Genomic DNA, 23,652 nt, shown 5'->3' on the forward strand with positions numbered 1-23,652 from the left:
TATTATTGGCCAAGTGCGATTGGACACACAATGAATTTGTCTTTGGTGTATAAGATCTCAATGTACATACAATAGTGATAGATCATGATCATAGTCATTGTAAAAATACATTCATCATAAATCATTAGATACAACATTTTGTGATAGTCATGGATACTAAATAAGCAATTAACAAATCATACTAGGATACTAATTAAGCAATTTAAATCATGATACAAGCAACAAGTTATAGTCATTAGAAGATAAGGTGATAGGTAATAGGGAACAAGAGAATAATGATGGTAATACTGCCTTTCTAGTTTGACAGTGTTGTAGGAATTAGTTGTTCAGCACAGTGATGGCATAGGGGAGGGGGAACTGTCCTTGTGTCTAGTTGAGCCGTATAGCATAGTTTTGAGGGTAGAAGTTGAAACTGTTTATGTCCAGAATGTGAGAGGTCTGTAGATATTTTCACAGCCCTCTTTCTGGCTTGTGCATTATACAGGTCCTCAGTGGAGGGTACATTGGTAGCAATTGTTTTTTTCCCCCCTGTAGTTCTAATTATCCGTTGAAGTCTGTGTTTGTCTTGATTGGTTGCAATGCCAAACCAGGCAGTTATAGAGGTGCAGATGGCAGACTCAATAATTCCTCTGTAGAATTGTATCAGCAGCTCCTTGGGCAGCTCGAGCTTCCTGAATTGGCACAGGAAGAACATTCTTTGTTGTGCTTTTTGGATGATGTATTTGATGTTGGATTCCATTTTATGTTTTGAGATATGACAGAACCTAGAAATTTGAAGGTCTCTACTGTTGATACTGTATTGTCTAATATTATGAGTGGTGGTAATGTAGGAGGGCTTTTTCTCCATCTTCTTGATAATGCATAATCAGTTTATTTTTTTAAACTAATAAGTTAAAAAAATGCTATGACATAGTTATCCAGTTGATGCATAGTCAATTGATAGTACCATTTTTAGTGAAAAATTTCCTTATTCTCTAGAGAACTTCCTAATACACAGTCTTGCTATTAGGAGAGGCTGAGTAAAATATGTGTGCAGCACTCCTGAGAAATGTGATTCATAGCCTCATTTTAAAAAAAGGAAACAGGCATAGCATTAAACATACATTACTAGAATAAACTTCACATTTAGTATACTTATTACTTAGCTTGGAAGATTGATATGATCATCTTCTATTGTTCCAAACTTATCATATGCACTTGACAGACTCTATGTTTGAATTTTTGCAATGCCAGTGTGCCATTTCTTGTCATTCACAATGATGTTATTCCCAATTCATCTTTGTCTTCTCTAGTCCCATTCAAGTGATACAAGCCAGTGTAGAATTCACCCTGCTTTAGTGATCAGCCTTTCCTTTTCCAAGCTGTACTATAAGTGAAAGTCTGCTCCATGACATCATCCTGATTCTCCATAGCACGGGTGTCAAACTCACAGCCTGCGGGCCAGATGTGTCACATGCTGACTACGCCCATGCCGAGTTTAATGAAGGGGAAAGTCGTGATACGTCATGTGACAACTCCATGACAACGCGTGTTTGAAACCCCTGCTCTATAGCAAAGAAGTCTTTACAAACTGTGCCCACAAGCCCTGATCTTGTATTATATGTCAAATTTAGGTTCCAGCTCCTTGGCTAGGCTAACAAGGTTTGGAATTCAGCATCTGGAGAGATATACATTGCCTTTGTATCATTTTTACTTCTTCAGTCTTGCTCATTCTTTTCAAACATTTTTGCACAATTAAGTTAAAATTAGATCACTGATTCTGCTTTGGTTTTGTCCCTAAACATATTGAAAACAATAGTTTTTGATTTTGTGCTATTATAAATAGCAGACCAAAAGAACTCATGACATTCCATGCATGAGTTCATCTTCACGCCCATGATGATCATTTCAATTAGACTGTAGAAAAGAAAATTACCAATTATAAGACTAATTAACAGTCTCAATTACAATTTAACACTAATTTGGGGACAACTGCACTCTGCTACAGCATTCTATCCTAAATGGTACAGACAGAGCAGAAAGAAGAGGCCAAAGTGTGACAAAAGACATAGTTTATTTATCTACAAGTGTTTTGCGTAGTATGACACTTTTTGATATCTTGAGTCAAATTCATACGGAACACTAATGATCAATCTCCATTAATCAGATACCAAGCCATCCCCATAATCTGAACAAAGTTGCTAGGTCAACAATTAGTTGAACGATTCATTCAGTTTTTCTATTCCAGTCAAAATCCATTGCAATCAGAAGAGATGAAAAAGCAAGCATTGTAAAATGATGTAAATAGTTCCTATCTATTGATAGATTTGAGTTAGGTTCTGAGCATTGAACTTATATTATTTTTTTTTGCAGGAAGAATTGATAAATGTCATCATCTAAAGTACCATATTTTTTGAAGTATAAGATGCACCTTTTCCCCCCTAAGAGGGTGAAAATTTGGGTGGATCTTATACACTGAATGTAGCCCTGCCCACCCACTGGCCCCCACCCTTTGGCCTCTGCCTCCCAGCAATTTACCTCCTTGCAGCAAACTGAGAAAATGGGGCTTGTGGAGGCAGCAATAGGCTATGGCAATCCCTGCAGCCTGCAGTGAAACTTGCTGTTTGTTGCAAGGGGAAAATTGCTGGGAGGCAGAGGCAGATCCCCCCCTTGTTTTCCTCCCCAAAAGCTAGGTGTGTCTTATACTTCGGAGTGTCTTATAGTCAGAAAAATATGGTATCTACTAGTGCAGTGGTTCTCAACTTTTTCTTCACTTTGGACCCCCTTTTAACATCTTTTGTAGCCATGGACCCTCAAGACTTAATTCAATATTTAAATCATAACATTTTTCAAGCTTTTGTGGACCCCCTATAGCATCATGGACCATACTGTACTACTGGATACCTTTACAAGAACTGAAAACCATTATTGGTTTATTACGCTTCATACATTTTCAGAATGACTTTGGTGGGGGGAGAACCCTATGTGTATTCTCTTTTGAGAGAATTGAGCGGCATAAAAATATGAATGTAAGAACCAAACATCCATCTAATCTAGAGACAGAGAATGGTTTGAGGATCCTATATTAGAATTGAACCAAAGCATTTAACATTCTGTAATAATCTGGAGATTCCATATTGTCATTTTCCATAAATTTGCCAAATCATCATTTAAAGTCATCAAAGTCAATGTAAAATCTTGTCACAAGTTTATTTTATAACTGGCTATTCATTTGCAAATGTGCAACAGTAATTTCCAGTGGATGAACTCCATTTAAAAAAAAAAAGCTTTAGGTTCTCTATATAATTAATTATATACTGTATACTTCTCTCCTGAACCCATCTGCTGAGACTTCTGCAATTTCTCTAGTTCTCTATCTTTACCTGAGATAGGAAGAATAGAGTTGCAGTCTTGCAAATATATAGATGGTACTACGGTAGTTCTTTTTGAAAATTTCTTCATAATGTCTAGAATTTTCCTTTTTCAGAATTATTCCATGTGAGCTGATGAACTGTATATTACAATGCCAGGGTTTTCTTCTTGGCTGGATATTTCTGCTTCTTGTTTCATCAGTGCATATATATGAAGTCCACCTCTTTCCCCAGGATTCAAGCACAATTGATCTTATCTGCTATTTGTTACCTACTGAAAATGCTTCTCAATTTCTTTGCAGATAACGTCTTGTTTCATTGGCAATTTTTTTTTACCCATTCAAAAGCAAGAATATGAGCCTTTTAAAAAACATGGCTGTGCATGCACTTTGAAATATATATATATATTTGAAACACATGCCAACATGTAAATACTTTCTTCTGAGCTCGCAATGGTTCTTACTGTCTTTGCACGTGTGTGAATGCACTTCTCTCTCACTATTTAATTTGAATAATTTCACATTGTTAGGTAGCCATACTGATATGCTTCCCAAAATTATACATGGTTCCTCAGCTCCTAGAAGGAGCTGTATTTGTTTTATTTAATTTTTTGGAAATTTATATTGCCGCCTATTTGCACTCAAGGCGGCTTCCAGAAATATATATATATATATAAAACTAATAAAAAAAGAAGAATAAAATAATATAATAACCCTCCACCCCAGCCACGACATGTTACACGAACCATTTAATGGCCTCCATCCCACACTGCATTCCCCAGGCCCGCTGATAGAACCAGGTCTTCAGTGACTTCCGGAAGAGAGAAGGGGCCATTCTAATCTCTGGGGGAATGATGTTCCAGAGAGAGGGAGCCACTATGGACAAGGCCCTTCTGGATCTCACCCACAACATTCTTTGCCTCTCTGTTCTGGTGGGTCAGGTAGATGTAACCAGCAAGAGATGGTTCCTCAGATAACCTGGTTCCAAGCCATGAAGGGCTTTAAAGGTGACAACCAGCACCTTGAATTGCACCCAGAAACAAATCCAACAACCAATGCAGCTCCCGCAGGAGATATAATACATGTGCACAAACCCATGCAGGCCACTGCATTTTGCACCAACTGGAACTTCCAGATGCTCTTTCAGGGCAGCCCCATGTAGGACACATTCCAATAATCAAGGCGGGAAGCAACTGGGGCATGAGTGACCGTGAGTAGGGATTGTTGATCCAGGAAAGGCGTAACTCGCGCACAACCCACAGTTGTGCAAAGGCCTCCTGGTCATGACCATCACCCGATCTTCGAGAAAAGGAAGAATTAATATTACCCTGCCAGTTTAGAAACAGATGTGCTGTCATATATAGAAGCTTCACCATCTTTAGGCAAGACTTAATAATCTTTCTGAAGAGACTGGGAGTAGGGACCACTTCTTTATTTCAAATAGGAGTCAAATAGGGTACAAATAATAGCTTACAATAATAGTCATTGTTTTAAAAAAAGGAACTAGTTTTTGAACTTAGAGAATTTAAAAAAAGGAACAGATGGATAAAATGTCAGTGGAAGAAACTGCTGTTACAGCCAGAGAACAAGGCCTCTCAGGAACAGGTAGATGGAAGAAAACAAGTAGATCTGGCATTTTTAAAAATCTCTTCCTATTACTTTAAAGTGCTGAACATTTTCTTTACCACAAAACTAGAAACAACATGGAAACCAACCAACCCCCCAATAAATTGTATTCAAGTCAAATCCATACAGCTAAATAACAGCTATGTTACATATACATTTCCCAAATAATTCTGGGATAACATGAAATAATTCTTCTGCAAGGGAAGAATAAATAATGACTTTCATTTAAAAAATATATCTTTTCCTGCATTGGGTATGGTCAAAACAGTTAATCAAGTTAATGGTCCAGATTCAGGAAAAGGATGTTTTAAAAGAATAAAATCCACACAGACGATTTCCTGTTCAGAAAAAAATATATGATTTCCTTTATCTCTACCCCCAATCCCCCATTTTTTAAAAGGCACATAGCTGAATATGGCAGAGTCATTCTAGCTTCAACAGATTATAAGCAACACAATAGTCAAAGTGAAGAAGAATAGAAAGGGTCTGCTAGAAGAGCTTGTTTCTGCCTGGATATGGTGGGAATGCTTGTGTCCTCGTGGTTGAGGTTCCACAGAAATGTAACCATTAATTATATGAATCCGCAGAGGTGGCTCGGTGGTGCTATAAGACAAAAAAAGAAAAAATCCAATTAAATGCAATTGATCAAAAGGGGGATGGGGGAGACGGACAGGCCCTGAGTTGCATAATAAGAAGCATTACACTGCACAGTTCACAAGAAATGCAGATCTTTGACCAAGTGTGGAAGCCATTCATTGAATTTTCCACGTGCATTCCTTGCATAAAGGTAAGGTAAAGGTTCCCCTCACATATATGTGCTAGTTGTTCCCGACGCTAAGAGGCGGCGCTCATCTCCGTTTCAAAGCTGAAGAGTCAGTGCTGTCCAAAGACATCTCCATGGTCATGTGGCTGGTATGACTAAATGCTGAAGGATGCTACCTTCCAACCAAGGTGGTCCCTACTTTTCTACTTGCATTTTTACACACTTTCGAACTACTACATTGGCAGAAGCTGGGACAAGTAACAGGAGCTCACTCTGTTCCATGACGCTAGGGATTCAAACCGCCAAACTGCTGACCTTCTGATTGACAAGCTCACTGTCTTAGCCACTGAGCCATGTGTCCCCTTATTCCTTGCATAATACATAGTAAAAGTGATCCAGTTTCCTAACATTAGTTACATTATAGCTCCCAGTGAGGTCAAATAGGGTTATCTATACCTTATTCGCAGACATTTTTGCTTCTTTGGATGTTTACTCCTTGCAAATTCCTATGCTTATTACCAACGTTTGCACATCTTAAAATCACTCTATCTACTTTCCTATCCTCGGTAAACATTAATAGCTATTCTGCTGAAGTATGCAAATCCATTGGCTTGTTTTATTTTTCTCCATAATATCATTTCCCCCCCAAAGCAATTCAAATTGTAATCTTTTGATATTTTGTTCAATCTTCCTAAGGTGAATAATAGTCAGATATTTCTCATATCATTGTACTGATTTAAATTAACTTTCAGGATCAGAAACATAAACAGTATTAAAGCTTCTGACTTTTCCCATGGAACCATTAAACCTTGGGCTATTCTGTAATTGATCCACTATTCTGACCTCTCCGGCTTGAGGGTAGATATTTTCTTGGGCAGAATTATATTAACCTTGGCTATAAGCACAATTATTAACCTGAAACCATTCCATCCCTTTCTTCTCACTTTCCTTTAACCATTTAATACGCCAAATATGGGGAGATGACAACCTTTAGAAAAGGCCTGGAACTAAATTTCCAAAAGATGAACCATGTAAAAGATGCAAGAAATGAGCCAATGATATTCGACATGCGAGTGAGAAATGAAAATCTGACATCATTTTGCATCCCTTTCCAACCACATGGTTTATTAGTGCTCTGTTAAGCATAAAGTAAATTAAAATTCCAGGCAAAAATGGAAAGTATATTGATCAATTAAATAAAAACATATTAATTTCAAATTAGACCAGTCAGTCTATACCAGCTGCAATATTTTACTCTACTTCTGTGTGGCAAAGTGCATTAAACCAGTGGTCATCAACTTTTGTGGCTTCACCCAGCTGGGGAAAGAGGAGAACTGGGCCGCACAAAGGTGGGCCTGTACACACATATACAGCTCAACTTGCGCGTAACAGCAGGCCAAGTGCGTAGCTGCACAAGTGTCTACTGGCCCACCACTCACACAAGTTGAGCTGCGTACATGCTCCAGCCAATCACTCACATGGCCCAATTCCAAATAGGTCACAGCCCAGTAGTGGGCCACAGCCCCAAGGTTGGGGACCCCTGCATTAAACAAAAAGAAACTTGGGAAATTTGAAGGTAATTAATGTACCTTTTAAGCCCATACATCCCTGAAGTTTTAAAAAAAATGTTCACAGACAAATAGAAAATAGCCAGTTGACAGTTATGCAAAGAACAAGTAGCTTTAGTAGTGAGATGGGCAGCATATAAAATTCATAAACAAACAACACTGATGGCAGATCTCTCCAAAGAGAAACCAAGACTGAACTCCTGCTTAACTTCCAGAAATCAACAGAAAAGGCTCTTTTTTCCCCCAGTGCTCAGTACTATAGAAGGTCCCACTCCAAACCAAATAATGTGGAATGATTATATGCTTTCACAGTTCTCTACCTATACTTTCAGATTATATAGCTGTATTCATCCATCCTTTAGTTGTGTTATTAACAATAAAACAAGAAAATGCCAAAATGTAATGGCAACAGCAATTATAATTATTATTATTTTTAACTTTGGTTAATGTTAAATTTATTACAGTAAATGACAATTGGAACCTCTAAAAATGTTTTCACTTTTGAAATGATGAAGTTTTCTTGATTCTTTTTTATTTGTAGCAAGGCCTGTTCTTTGTAACCATAACTTTGATATTTTCCCCCTTAAGGTTGAGAACTTGAAACAGAACTATTTTGGTTTTTAGACAAGATGCTTCCCAAACTTGGATAAATTACACAAATAGGATAAAAGTGTTTTTTCTTTGGCTAGTGACACGTAAACTTGTTGCCCAAACACAACAGGGGTATTTGAATAAGAACTTTCTGACAGGCGTATTTGAGTAATGAAGGAACAAATTTGGGAGCACCAAGTTAAAATATGACCAGGTTATGGATGATGTGGAAAATATGAACAAAGCCTTTTCCCCCTCCTTCTCTTGAAATGTTAAGAGTTCAGCCTCTGATGCTGAACCCAAAAAACTAAAAGAATCACATCTACCCTATTATTTCTTTGCAATGCTTAATGAAATGATAGAATTTATTGCATTAATTATAGTGAAACTAATTTAGATGGTTTTAAAAAGGCCTAAAGAAATTCACTGATACGATTATGAGTGGCTCTTGATTTTTGTGGCTATTTATTATGTAAATATCCCCTTGAATCAAAGGGAGTGCTTCTTAAATATGATTTGTTGGACAGGAACAGCTCTCTTGGTTGTGAACTTCCCAGATATACTTAATGAAGTAATTCATGATATAGAGCGCTGGCACCTTTTGCCTATGCTTACAAGTTTCTTGTGTTACTCTTTTTTGTATATTACTGTCTTTCCTGAATTTCAATACTATCCCTCAGAGGGATAAAACTACCTTTAAGAATGCAAATCCTCCTAGATTCATAGCTATTGCTGGATGGACAGCTGGCACATCAATAACAGCCCTACCTGAAGTGAGACAACTTTGGAACAACGAGTCATGGCCTCAATATGGCTTGTCTGGACTGCTGCAATATGTTCTACCTTAGTCTGCTATTGAATACCAATAAGAAGCTAGAATTGTCCAGAAGACAGCAGCTGTATTGGCTGATACATGCCATGAAAAAGAATATGACATTAGTGCCCTGGATCTTCACTAGCTTCCAGTAGGCTTCCAAATGCAATTTCAAAAACTGGTTTTAATCTGTAAATCTATATAGCTTGGCACTGAGAGATACATGTAGGATCATCTTCTGCAACCAGTTTTGAACTATCCAACATGCATGTCCGAGAGGAACCACTGGTGATCTCCCCCCACTGCAAGGTATGTAGGTTGGAATTTTGAAGGTGCCGAGCCTGCATTAAGAAACAGCGTTAAGGAACTGCCACATTGCCTGGCTTTCTGTGAATTACCAAAAACTGAACTGAACTATTTCAGAGAGCCTTAAGAGTTCGAATTGATTAAACTGTTTTATTGGCTATTATGTAGATTTGGAGTTCATCTGCTTTTATTTTTAGCTGCTTTAATTATACTATAGGTATTTTATCTGTTGTTTTTTATGTTTGTACTGCAAACTACAGAGAATCAATCTTTTGCGGTAGGCGGAAAAGCCAATAAACAAACAAATTATGTTCTTCTTAAGGAGCTCCCCTTTTGGTATTTCTTGGAAATGTACCACCTGCTTCTACTCACTCATTACCTTTCCTCGATGCGTACCCAAAGGTCATTGAACTGACGTAAACGCTGTTTCTTCTGCTGTTTCTTCTTCTTCTTGTATTTCCTCTCTGCTTTCTCCAGCAGATCCATGCTTTCGGGCAATAATGTGCGGGGCAACAGGTCATCCTCCTCTTCTTCCTCCTGTTGTTGTTGGATCTCTTGGGAGATAATGTAAGAGGCATATTCTGGGGACATTGAGGAGAGGGCAGACAAGAACTTCTGTTGATTTTTCCCACTACAGAAAGCAAAATAAAATAAGGTTGGGAATAGGGGTTGATCGTCTTCCAAGTTAAGGTACAGAACAAGTAAATTGCTAGGAACATTTCAAATCTGAATGCTTCAAACATCTCAGCCCCTTGAAAGTGCCAAAAATGTTCAAAAGTGCCCATTTACCTTCTTTTTAAAGCAGGATATAATAAGATACTAAAAAGCCTGTGTCCCATTGGGTTATTATTTCAGAGATGTTTCCTTATCTAAACAGAAAACAAAATGGGTGTGGGCTGGCAAAAATTTAGAGGGAGCAGCAGCAATTTTTGACTTCCTGTTGGCTTCCCCATTGAATGTCATTATGGGAAGCTGCCAGTGAGCATAGAAATCTTCCTTCCTTCCTCCCTCCCTCCCTCCTTCCTTCCCTCCCCTTCCCAAAGGGAAGGTACATGATGGCTGCTGCTGGATAGGGGAGGGAACAAGGGTATGTGCAAATGGGCAGGAAGCTGTCAAGCAGCATTGAAAATGAGGATGACATGACTGCTACAATGAGAAGTTGATAGCTTGACGACACTGAAGCAGCCACACCTCCCCAAATCACATTACCTCAGTAGTAACCATCCTGGCATTCTGTAAGTTACCCCATTTGAGGTAATTTGGTTGAAAATGTTTTGTCATATGATGCATCATTTCACTCAGTTAAAGTTTACAGAATAAGAGTTCTAGTAGTACAGGTAGTCACAAGTTGTAATAAAATGAGATGGGTGCATGACTGACATGATTTTACATTTCTTGCAGCAGTCATTAAGCAAACACAGAGGGGTTGTAAGTGCAAATGTGGTTGTTAAGCAAACTGGTTTATTTGTTATGGTATGGTTTTGCTGAAAATTAGAAGTATGTACCAATTTTTGGCAAAGCCGTCGTAACCCATGGTCATGTGACCACAGCACATTGCAATTTGCTGCAAAGGTAACAAATGCAATAGCACTCCAACACAAAGCCACTTTTGATACTGTATTGCTCACAGAATGTATTAAAAGGATGAATAAAGGAAAATCTTCTCTTAAAGACAATTGAAAGGATAATAATCTGTATCATGTGGCTGGAGAGATTATCTTCAGTCTCTCCAAATGCACAAAATACCATACTGTATGCACATACTATCCAGTGCATGCTAAAGGCAATATGTAGAAAAATGTAGCATTTGCAAAGCAGTGGATATTATGCGACTCCGTTTTTCTTTCTCTAGTGAGCTGAATTCACAAGAAAGACAGAAACTAAAACAAACATCCTTCATGCCTTTAATGCTCAATGAAATGCACTCAGTGAACCTTAACTCAGGAATGGGAATATAAAATAAACTTCAGATAAACTGTTTAAAGGCAGGCAAATAGAAGATGAAATGCAAGTTTCTCAGGAGAGCCAAAATGAGAACAGGATGAGTCTGAATGTTGCTTTTCCCAAAAGCAACTAGAGAGAGAAAGCAGCATTTAGAATTCAGGAAGGGTTTGTACAGAGATACTTCCCATTCTCTCTGATGAGTCAACATTCAATGACTCATCCATAAAGAATGTTTAAGCAAAAGGGTAAACACCACTTCCATATGATTAAATACTGAAGGGAAAGGCAGTCAAAGAAAATGAAATATTTCCTTCCATTCTGGCGAAACATGGGTAAATACTTAACTATCTTCCTTATATGCTGATCATAACACACTTTTACTTGGTAGTTCTTTATTATAACCTAGCAGAGTCTTCCTCCTGCTTCTTGCCTCCATCCTTCCATGTATATGGAATAAAATTCCCACTGGTGTGGGAGAGAAAAGGTCATATTCAGTCTAACGTTTCTTGAACTCATCACATTTAGGAGAGTTTAGGAAATCCCCAGCACACTGAGTGTCTTATAATCAGTAAAACAAAAATGAAAATTTAAACCAACATGAAAGGATTCTTGTGTTTATTTTAAACTATTATTGTCATGGCCAGGGCTGTCAAACCCGTGGCCCGCAGCCCAGTTTAACAAAGGGGAAAGTCATGATACTTCATGTGTCAATGCTGTGACGACATGAGTTTGACACCCCTGTAATAGGGAATGGCATAGTTCTAGTCTTCTGCTGTTGCAATTAGCATGATCTGTGTCCATTGAAATTATTTGTATTTCTTCTAAACCTCCCCCCCCAAGCCGTTTTGATAATTACTTGTGAAACAAATGTCTATTTATTGAGGCATATTTTAATTGTATTAAAACAAGATAAAAAATAATAATTAAGCTTTCACTTTGCATTGTGACAGAATTGAATGGATTTTCATCTCTGCTATTTTAGAGTTCCTGTTTCTTTTAAAGAACTACTGAAATGACTGGCATTCTACATTGGAGGAATTGTTCTGGAATGTGTAAGTCAGCTTTAATCTTCTGAAAAGATCGTATTTCGGTTGATATAAACTTTCTGGTGTTGCTGTCTGCCTGAATGCCAAAAGATGTATAGGACCTGACAAGTCTGCTATATTTGCGCAAATTTATTCACATATGGAAGTCATAACTTGGCACTTCATTCATCAAGCGAGGAAGTGAAGTTTAGAGAGGAATATACGTTATTGGAGCAGAGAACAACTCACAAAAGTGACATCCAGTACCATTTACCATGGATAGATAGAAGATAAGATATCCCTTAGAGAAGAGTAATATTTGTGTCATCTGGAAGAAAATTATAACCTGCATCAGTTTTAGAGTAAATTGGAAACATTATTTCATGAAACTATAGTACAGTGCATGATGGCTATTGAGGCATGATTATATTTTTGTTCATCTTACAAATATTAAGCTTCTACGTGGTAAAACTATTGACACAATGGTCATCCTGTGTTTTTTCCATCAGAGAACTTGAGGTATGAGTGAGGAGCAGAGGAGAGTGTGGGAAACTGGAAGGCTTTTCATTCTGCAAGTTGTCCAGATTCACACCTTTTTACCTTGAATAAAATGGCAGCAGTTTCAACTCCAAATACATTTTCTATTATGTTTTATTTCCTGAAGATGCTTAATATCATTATTGTTAAAGCATTTGTTACCTGATTGCTTGCCCAGCAGATGTATGGTCTACTTCATATCCTTCTCTCCTCAAAACATCTATGACTGTATTGTTGCCCATGAAATGGCCTTTAGGTAATAAAAGAGAAAAACACCAAGTAACATTAATCAAAACACATAAACAACATTTAAAAAATGTTAGACAACAATGCAAATTTACTATCAACACCTGCTTTACTTGATCCTAGGAAGCTTTTATTATAAACCATCCCTTAGCTGGGGATTGAGGTTGAGAAAAGTTGCTGTAGTTGTGATGGCAAACATATGGCATGTGTGCCAGAAGTAGCATGCATAGCCCTCTCTGTGGGCACACATGTCATTGCTCTAGTTCAGCTCCATTGCGCATGCACGTGTGCCTCCCACTGGTCAGCTGATCTTTCGCTCTCTGCTGCGCATGCGCAGGGTAGGTTCCTACCGGTTTGGGGAAACCGGTAGTGGTTTGGCGGCCTGGGTCGCTGGAATCGGCAGTGGCCCAGGCCTGCCAGTCTCCCAAACTGGTTCTCTGAGCGGCGGCGCAATCTTGTTTTTTGGTTCTGCACATTCGCAGAAGAATTTTAATTGTACTGTGCATCTGCGCGCTCACGAGCAAACTGGCATTAGTGCCTGCCAGAACCCACCCCTGTGTTGGAATTCATTCCGGGTGTTTGCGTGCAGGGCAGTTTCTACTGTCTGAAACACACATACACAGGGATGCAAAAACATCGCATCAGAAACATCTTTCTGGCCTAACGGTCATAACTCACTATGCAGCCTCATGTAACAAGAACTATGTGAGCCAGCTACTCCCACACATGCCCTTTCTCCCCCCTATTCTGTGCTATAACTTTCTATTCCCTCTCTCCCCCTCCCAATGCCATGCAGCTTGTAATCTTCTGTTCCCCCTTTGCCCACCCTTTGCCATGATGTGATTTTCTATTGGTTTATTTGTAGAATGCTGTGAACTTTTCATTAGTTTACTTGTGCCATGTGTGATTATATATGCCTTTTGATACGCTCCTTTTTGATGACGCTGTAACTAACTTTTTCTAATAAAAGAGCCCTTCGATGATTCATTCGAAGCTTTTTGCTCATCCCAAGGAATTTCGTCTGGTGTTTTCCTTTTGATTAGGCAAGGGCACATGAGCAGCCCACCAGTGTGGCGACAACGCCGCACCCCTGGTGTGCAGGGGATTGCATGCACATGTGCAGAGTGCGCATGTGGGTGCATTCTGGGGGTGCATGTACATGCGTAGGGGACGGTGCATGCGTGGGGGCTGCGCGCACATTGCATTTTTGGGATTCAGGTGCATGCATATATGCGCACATGCACTTTGAGCACTTGGCCTGAAAAAGGTTAGCCATCACTCTGCTATAGCTATAGGAATTGATCTAATCATGCTGGATTTAAGTTTAGTTATAATGAAACATAGGGACATAGAAAACGGACAGCAGAAAAAGACCTACTGTCTATTGAGTCTGCATTTTGAGTTTTTGATGTTTTGTTTTCCTACTGTTTTTTAATTATTTTTATTTTTAAATTTTTTGTCAGATGATAGACATATGTTTATCCCAAGCATATTTAAGCTCAGGTATTGAGGACTGGTTCCCTACCTCCACTGGAAGTTGGTTCCAGGCTTCTACCACCGTTTCTGTGTGAAGTAATACTTTCTAACATTACTTTTGAATTTACTTCCTGTCAGTTTGAATTTATGCTCAGATGCTCTTGATTTTTGCTTCATATTTAAATATAACCTTATTCACACCCTTAATATATTTAAAGGTTTCAATCATGTCTTCCCTTTCCCTTCTGTCCTCCAGGCTATACATATTTAGTTCCTCTAATCTCCCCTACTGTGTGTTGGCTGTCTGTCTCTGGACTTGCTCAATTTTATCAGTATCCTTAGAAAGTGAACCTTAAAAGTAAGATACTTATAAACCACAAATATAAAAAACTTTTTTAAAAACATAATAAAAATAATTTTAAATACAATGTTATTAAAGCATTAATTCAGAATTGAAGATTTTCAAGCTCCCGAGAACCCCCATGCCTATCTGCATCAATAAGCAAGCAATCCAATAGAGCCAATGTACTAATTCAAGAAGCAGAAGCATCTCCCATGCAGGGCCTTATCCTGCATGATGGAGTAATTTGAGGAGGCCCATACTAGACTGTTCCAATATGTTCCTATGAGGAGTCATTAAAAATATTAATTAAGAAAGTAAAAAGAAACGGTAGATACAGAGAAATCAGGATTTTAGCAAAAGCAATAGCACTTCGACATATATCACCCCACAGTGCTTTGTAGCACTCTCTGAGCTGTTTACAGAGTCAGCATATTGCTCCCAACAAGCTAGGTCCTCATTTTACCGACCTCATGGAAGGTTGAATCAACCTTGAGCTCCATCAGGATCAAATTCCAGGCTGTGGCAGAGTTAGCCTGCAATACTGCGCTTTAACCACTGTGTCACTAGGGCTCCTATGGTTAATGAAGCTCATATCTAGATTCATCACTAACTATTATTAGTTACAAATCTCCTCATATAAGAAAGGGCCTAAGAAGAACTAAAACAGTGTATCGGTCTCCCAAGAGATTAACCTGAAGAAGCATGGACTGATAGTTTTAACTAAGATATTTATATCAATTTTCCTTCACCCCATCCCAGAATTCAAAAGACACATAAAGAGAAAAAATGTAAACATGCAAACATGTTATATAATTAATTGTAATTAATTGTATGACAGGGTTTCAAGAATGCTATACTTCTAATCCTTTAACTATTACTAAAAGAGTATTTCACTCAACCGTATAATGAAACATGGACAAACCACCAATTTGGGAAGAAAGTTTCTTTGCTGCCTCAGAAATAGCATTCTAACTCTTTAAAAATATTAAACACCTGAATCTTTAAAAAATTCATTATTACTCAACATTGCACATTTTTATTGTAACAGTGTGAAAGATGATACCTATTAGCTTCCTAAAATACTATTTGCCTAATTAATATTCAGGTGTTATTGTGCCGATGTGATTTTTAAAAAGAAGTCTAATTTTCAAAATAAGAAATGGGCAGCCGTGACCATATTACCATTCATAAGAAAGAACAAAGATTTTTGGGGGGGGAATAAAGGGGATGATACAACAGCAAGCAACAAAAAAAGTAACTCCGTGAGGAAGAAATGTAAACAAAGGAACAAGTAAAGCAGATAAGAATGACAACCAGAAGCAAGAGACACAGAAGATATTCTTCAATTCCAAAACAGCTTTAAAGCTCTTACAGAAGCAACTGGCTTTGAACCTTCAAAGGAAGAAAAAGATCTATTTACCGGTTCTCCGACCTACCGTACTCAAAAATTTTGCTACCGGTTCCCCAGAACTAGTCAGAACCTGCTGAATACCACCTCTGGTATGAAGGCCATTCCTCTTTACTGGTAATTCATATGCAGGGAGCAACTACAACCACATCATCATAGATTTGTAAGAATTTGAAATAAAACTAAAATTAATGGAAGATCAGGTGGGTACTCCTGTGGAAGAGGACTGGGAAAGTGAAAGAATACTACAGATGAATGACTGGCTTTCAAAATATCAAGATAATGTGGTTTTGAAGTGCCAGAATAAAAGAGATTGCACCATATAAGAATGAACAAAAACGTATTTGGCCAAAATGCGGAAAGCTTAAACATGAAAAGCATTGAAACAACACAAATCCACCTATTTCTGAAGAAATAAACGGTTTACTGAAGCAAAGGATCCTCTATTTCAATTTCAATTGCCTCTTGGAGATTCCAGCATGTTAATCAGAGGCTTTGCTTAGTCTTTCTACAGATGTCTACCACAAGTTTCTCAAAAAGTGAGACTTTGTTTTATATCCATGCTAAGGTAATCTCATTCTACATTGCGAAGAGTGGGAGAACTTCTCTGCACTCACAGCAGTTAGTCAGTTCCTATAGGTAGTCCTCAATGTATGCTCATAGTTGTTGAGTTTAAGAATATTTTATTTTCATTTCCATAACATATAATCACATGTATATTGTTACATAGAGAATATCATGTTGTAAGAGAAAACAATATACATGTGCAATCATACTACTTTGAAACCAAACCTGGAATAATTCCCCCCCACCCTCCCCCCCAAGCCCCCACAACCTACCCCCCCCGACTTCCCAGAACCTGTACACGGTATAGGTATTTAACAACTACAGTCTAAGATATATTGATAAAAAATAGAAGTAAGAAATTAATAACCTTCTTTACATTGAACTTAGCTCCTCCTTGCTAAATTAACTTTAAACAGTTCAAATCATTCCTAGTCTTAAGCATAGGTTATCTGGAATTTCTTAGTTGCATATTTATTTTGTATATAATCGATCCATTTTTTCCAGTCTCGTTTGTATCTCTCATTTGAATGGTCTTTAAGATATGCAGATATTTTCGCCATCTCAGCTAAATTTGTGACTTTCAGTGTCCATTCTTGGATTGTAGGCAAATATTCCTTCTTCCAGTGTTGCGCCACCAACAGTCTTGCTGCCGTTATTAAATGCAAAATCAGATTAACCTCTACCACTGTACAATCAGTAATTATACCTAACAAAAATAACTGAGGAGTAAATTTTATCCTTTTTTAAAAAATATTTTGTATAATCCACCATATTTTTATCCAAAATGCCTTAACCTTCTGGCAAGTCCACCATATATGAAAATATGTAGCATCAAGAGAACCACATCTCCAACATCTGGGTTGTAAATTCGAATACATCGAGGCCAATTTTTTAGGATCTAAATGCCATCTATAGAACATCTTGTAGAAATTTTCTCTCAGGTTTTGGGCTTGTATAAATTTCACATTTCTTACCCAAATTCTTTCCCACGTATCCAACATTATTGGATTGGTCAATACTTTGAGGCCACTTTATCATGCAGTCTTTAACTAATTCTGTTTCCGAATCCGTCTGTATTAATACATTATATATCCTCTTTATATGCATTAAGCTTTGGTCTCTTATTTGTTTAAATAGATTATCCTCAACTTGAATAAAACCATTTTTTTCATCTATTTTCCACCTGGCCTGTAATTGCCCATACTGGAACCTGATCATAGTTGTTAAGTAAGAAATTTGTTAAGTGAGTTTAGTCCCATTTTATTATTTTTCTTTCTATTTGTTAAGTGAATCACTGCTGTTATTGAATTAGTACCCTGGTTGTTAAGTGAATCTGGTTTCTCCATTGACTTTGCTTGTCAGATGGCCAGACAAGGAGATTACATGACCCTGGTACACTGGAGTAGTTATAAATGTGAGTCAGTTGTCAAGCATATGAAGGTGAATCACATGACCATGGGGATGCTGCAATGGTCATAAATGTTAAAAATGGTCATAAGCTACTTTTTTCACTGCCATTGTAACTGTCACTAAATGAACACCTGTAAGGCGACAACTACCTGTATTTGGCTTTGTATCATCCAACAAGATTTCAGTTCAAAGAAAGTAATTGGAAAGAGCATCTAAAAAGAGCATAACTGAAGCTTGAGATAGATTTAAAAAAACGTAGCCTCAGGGGCTTCCTGGGAGGAGCCTACTGGTGGGGGCAGCAAAAAATCAGCTGCCTCCGAATTCCTGGCTACGTACCTGTTTAGAGGATCTTCCATCTGACGTCTTATCAGGTTTTCTTATCCTTCAGGCAAGAAGGAAAGAAGAAACTGTTTTGCTGGCAAATGCTCTTCGATTTTTGCAGCTTTTGTGCTTGCAAGGAAAGGGGGGCTAGCCCAAGGCAGAACGGCTGTCCGTGCTGGGAACTTCAAACTGCCTTGTGCAGGACAAAGTAGGTCTCTCCCACTCTGCTCAAAGTTTTGTTTGATTTATTCTTATCACGAGCTGAATCCGTTTACTGTGGACAATAATTGCTTATCAACATTTTAGCTTCTTTTCTTTTTCTCCTCCGAAAAATTATTTACTCAGAGGCTTCTAAAATGGCGCCGAGCAGGCTGGTTTCTCCGGTAATAACGAACACTTTTTACTAATCCTCACAAGAATTCAAAACAAAAGAGATTGCTTATCATTTGTTTTGGTTTCACAATAGAAGAATTTTACTCCTTCATTAACCTTGCTTATTTGGAAGTTAAATGGTGATGAATCTGCTGAATGGTCTTGTTACAATGTTTACTCACTGAAAGTTTTGCCAAGCCTTAAACTTCAAAATAAAAGCCTCTTTACTTAAAGCTGCATATTCAGGCAATAGAGTTTTATTAACTGCAGGCAGATAAATTTTGAAATGGCCTCAAAACCAAATATTAACTTGAAGTCGTCACCCTCTACTTCCAGGGGCACATCCTCAGTGCCTGGCACAAAGCTGCAGCCTCCGCTTCCTACACCCCCTGCTGGGGATGTGTTAACGAAAGAATTTTTCCTGAGTAATCTAAGCGAGGCTCTTAATGCACAGACAATTAAAATGGAAGATAAGTTTAGAGATAATAGAGAGGTGGTAAAGCAGGAGAGAAAAGAGGAAATAAAAGAAATGAAAGAAGAAATTAAAAGTGAAATAAAAGGACTTAAACAGGAGCTGTATGAGAAATTTGATGCTAAGGTTGATAAAATTAGAGACGACATGCTGAGTCTTGTAACTGTATTAACAGAACATATTTCTGGAGTGGAAGATACTCTAGAGGTTCTTAATGATGCCAATGCTAACTTGACATTGAAAACAGAGGTGGTGGAACAAAAAGTGGAAAATGCTGAAAAAGAAATTATTATGATACAGTACCGACAAATGGAGTTCGCATTAAGAGTAAGGGGGCTGCGTGAGGAGAAACAGGAGAACCTGAAACAGATCCTATCGGAAGCTTTTGACCGCCTGATGGGAAGACCAGGGACCAATCAAGACTGGCAAATTGACAAAGCTTACCGCGTTAACTCCTGGCTGGCAAAGCAGAAGCAGCTTCCTCGAGACATCGTTATATATTTTACTACAAGAGAGTTTAGAAATATGGTACTGCAAGCATCTTATAATACTAAGCTTCAAATTGGCAGTCAAGACCTGGCTGTTTTGAAAGAGATACCACCTCAAATGTTAAGAGCCAGGAGAGACTACGCTTTTTTGGTCGAAGAACTCAGAAATCGTCAGATACAGTATAGATGGGATGCACCATTTGGCATCATATTTACATTTGATAAGCAAAGGTACCGCCTCAACTCTGTATGGAAAGCCCGAGATTTTTATTATAATATATTGAAGGCCGGACACCCTGCACCATCTGGACCTAGAGAAAGACCACAAGAAGGACAGGATAGACAGCAAACTACACAACCACCAGACAAGATGGAGCATCTCTCTTCTCTAGAAGTGCAAGGTGCTATGGAACCAAGACCTAGCCGCATGACTACTAGACGTATGGAGAAACAAGCTAAAAAGCAACAGCATCAACAATCATCGGCCATTGATCAAGGATCTACAACAACAAATCTGGAAGCAATGGGAGGAGCTAGACCTAAGGTTAAACAGGCCATGCAGGAAGCTCTAAAAATGCTTCAACCAACCAAAGATGACAACTAAGATTTTAACATGGAATGTCAACGGACTGAACTCTCCACAGAAGAGGAAGAAAATATTTCATTATCTCAAACAGTTTAAGAACGATGTAATTTGTTTGCAAGAAACTCATATCAAGTCAACTGATCAAAAATATTTGATCAACTCAAAACTTGGTCAACATTTTGCAGCTTCTGCTATGGAAAAGAAGAATGGTATAGTTGTATACTTAAGAAAAGATATGAAAGCTGAATTAATAGAAGCAGATCCCTTCGGAAGATATATTGCTTTAGACTTAATCTTAGAAGGGAAAAAGACATTACTTTTGGGAATTTATGCTCCCAATCAACAGCAAGATAGATTCTATAGAAATCTTCATGCTAAATTAGTACAGTGGGACTATAGTTCCTGTATACTATTGGATGACTGGAATGGAGTGATAGACACTAAGAGAGATAAGAAGATTTCCCGCCTAAATACCAAGATGCGAGCAAAGTTAGCCAAATCTTTCTTTGACATTATGGATGATTTTGAATTGAGAGATATTTGGCGAGAAAGAAATGCAGAGGAATGTGACTTCACTTTCTTCTCGGACAGGCATCAATCCCTCTCAAGGATTGATTTTATTCTAACCACTAATGATTTGCTTTCTAGGGTCAAGAAAACAAAGATTGCAGCTAGGATCCTTTCGGACCATAACCCAGTTTGGATGGAGTTGGGAAGGGTAGTGCAGGCAAGAAGGTCTTGGAGATTGAATGAAAACTTATTTAGATATGAAAAGTATATTAATGATTGTAAAAAATTACTATCGGAATATTTTGTTTTGAATATGAATAAGGGTACATCTATGGAATTTGTATGGGACGCAAGCAAAGCGTATATGAGAGGAGTTTTGATGAATATAAATAAAACACATAGAAATAAGCAAGGGTTAAAACGAACAGAACTGGAAGAGGAAATTAAGAGAAAAGAGCTGGAGTTAACAATGAACCCAGACGATACAAAGGTTAAGGAAGCTATTAACATATTAAAATCTCAATTTGACATGTTGATCTCTGACCAGGTGGCTACTAATCTATTATATGCAAAACACAATACTTTTTGTAATGCAAACAAACCTGGCAGATGGTTAGCTTATCAGATTAGGAAAAAAAGGAAAACTCGAAATATATCTAAACTGATTTACAGAGGGAAGGAGGTGTTTCAACAGGAAGAGATTCAAAAGGCTTTCTGGGAATTTTTTACAGAACTGTATAAAGGGGATAAAATTAATGGTTTAGACATAGACAAATATTTAGACAAAGAGAAAATACCTTCAGTTAGAGAAGAACACAGGCAAAAATTGAATCAACCAATAACCTCGGGGGAAATCCTGCAGGTAATTAAGCAATTAAAGTCAGGGAAAGCACCAGGTACAGATGGCTTGACAGCGGTTTACTATAAAAACTTACAGTTAGAAATGGTAGAACCTCTTAGAGAATTATTTAATATGATTCAAACGGAAGGTAAAGTCCCTCCATCTTGGAAGACAGCGTTTATATCTTTGATACCCAAAGAAGATCAAGATACTACTCAACCCAAAAATTATAGACCTATTTCATTACTGAATGTAGATTATAAAATTTTTACTAAAATATTAGCAAATAGGTTAATGTTGGTCACTCAACAATTGATACATACGGACCAAACAGGTTTTATACAAGGGAGACAGATGAAAAGTAATGTTAGATTAATTATTAATGCATTAGAATATTTGGGAAAGAACAACCAGATCCCTGCTGCGTTTATATTTTTGGATGCTGAGAAGGCCTTTGATCGAGTTAACTGGCAATTTCTGTTGAAGATACTGCAAAAAATGCAGATAGGAGATAATTTTTTACAGTCAATTAAAGCAATATACCAACAGCAAACAGCACAAATCATAGTCAATGGAAGTCTAACAGACTCTTTTCAAATTGGAAAAGGTACAAGACAGGGCTGTCCTTTGTCCCCATTATTGTTTATTATAACTTTGGAAGTATTGTTGAATAAAATACGGGGCTTGGATGGTTTAAAAGGGATCAAGATTAGGCAGCAAGAATATAGAGTCCGCGCTTTTGCGGATGATTTGGTCATAATATTGGAACAACCGCAGGAATCCAGTATGGTTTTAATGAATATGATTAATCAATATGGTCAAGTGTCGGGCTTTAAAATAAACTTAGGAAAAACCAAAATATTAGCTATAAATATGAATATTAAACAAAAGGAAGAATTAGGAGTGATGCTAGGATGTGAGGTAGTTAAAAAAGTCAAATATCTTGGAGTTAACATTTTAACTTCAAATGGGAAATTATATAAGCATAATTATGAACCACTTTGGCATAGCATACAGACAGAGATGAAAAAATGGGAGAAATTGCACTTATCTTTGCTGGGTAGGATAGCGGCAGTGAAAATGAACATTTTACCAAAATTTTTATTTCTCTTCCAAATGTTACCTATACTTAAAAAAGATGCGAACCTTTTAGAATGGCAGAAGGGTATCAACAAATTTGTGTGGGCAGGAAAGAAGCCGAGGGTAAAGATGAAAATAATGCAAGATGTACGTGAGAGAGGAGGATTGAAACTACCTAATTTAAAACTATATTATGATGCAGTGGCATTATCTGTAATTAGTGATTGGATTCACTTAACCAATGATAGAATATTGAACATTGAGGGACACGATCTGGTATTTGGTTGGCATGCTTACCTGTTATTCAACAAAAAATTGGATAAGAACTTTAAAAGTCATATTTTAAGAAATGCTTTATTGCGGGTCTGGAAGAAATACCAATATAAATTAAATGACAAGATACCCATGTGGGCAATTCCTAGACACGCAATTGAAAATATGAATACAGCAGAAAAACATGACAGAATTACCTACAGACAGCTTCTTACCTCGGAAAGGGGGGTATTACAATTAAAATCTTTAGAGGTATTAAAAGAGGAGAAGATAGTTCAAACATGGTTCCAGTATGGGCAATTACAGGCTAGGTGGAAAATAGATCAAAAAATTGGTTTTATTCAAGTTGAGGATAATCTGTTTAAACAAATAAGAGATCAAAGCTTAATGCATATAAAGAGGATATATAATGTACTAATACAGATGGATTCGGAAACAGAATTAGTTAAAGATTGTATGATAAAATGGGCTCAAAATATTGAGGAACCAATAATGTTGGATACATGGGAAAGAATCTGGGTAAGAAATGTGAAATTTACACAAGCTCAAAATCTGAGAGAAAATTTTTACAAGATGTTCTATAGATGGCATTTAGATCCTAAAAAGTTGGCTTCTATGTATCCGAATGTACAGCCTAAATGTTGGAGGTGTGGTTCTCTCGATGCTACATACTATCATATATGGTGGACCTGCCAAAAGGTTAAGGCATTTTGGATAAAATGGTGGCGCAATATTG

General features: G+C 37.6%; 1 protein-coding gene across 1 annotated transcript in view; it reads right to left on the reverse strand.

Annotated features, from left to right (window-relative positions):
- Window positions 1-4,767: 4,767 nt before the first annotated feature.
- The window catches only part of TRABD2A (TraB domain containing 2A), an 88,276-nt gene continuing 69,391 nt past the window's right edge, over window positions 4,768-23,652 (reverse strand). Inside the window, exons 5-7 of the mRNA XM_087715132.1 lie at window positions 12,686-12,773; window positions 9,397-9,648; window positions 4,768-5,578 (exon numbers count right to left, since the gene is read on the reverse strand). Of these exons, the coding sequence (XP_087571258.1) occupies window positions 5,410-5,578; window positions 9,397-9,648; window positions 12,686-12,773 (509 nt within the window). The 3' untranslated portion in view covers window positions 4,768-5,409. The remainder of the gene's footprint in view (window positions 5,579-9,396; window positions 9,649-12,685; window positions 12,774-23,652) is intronic.

Source organism: Thamnophis sirtalis, unplaced genomic scaffold (assembly GCF_051295495.1).
Source record: "Thamnophis sirtalis isolate CommonGarterSnake01/CBP01778 unplaced genomic scaffold, rThaSir2_p1.2 scaffold_5, whole genome shotgun sequence".
NCBI lineage: Eukaryota > Metazoa > Chordata > Lepidosauria > Squamata > Natricidae > Thamnophis > Thamnophis sirtalis.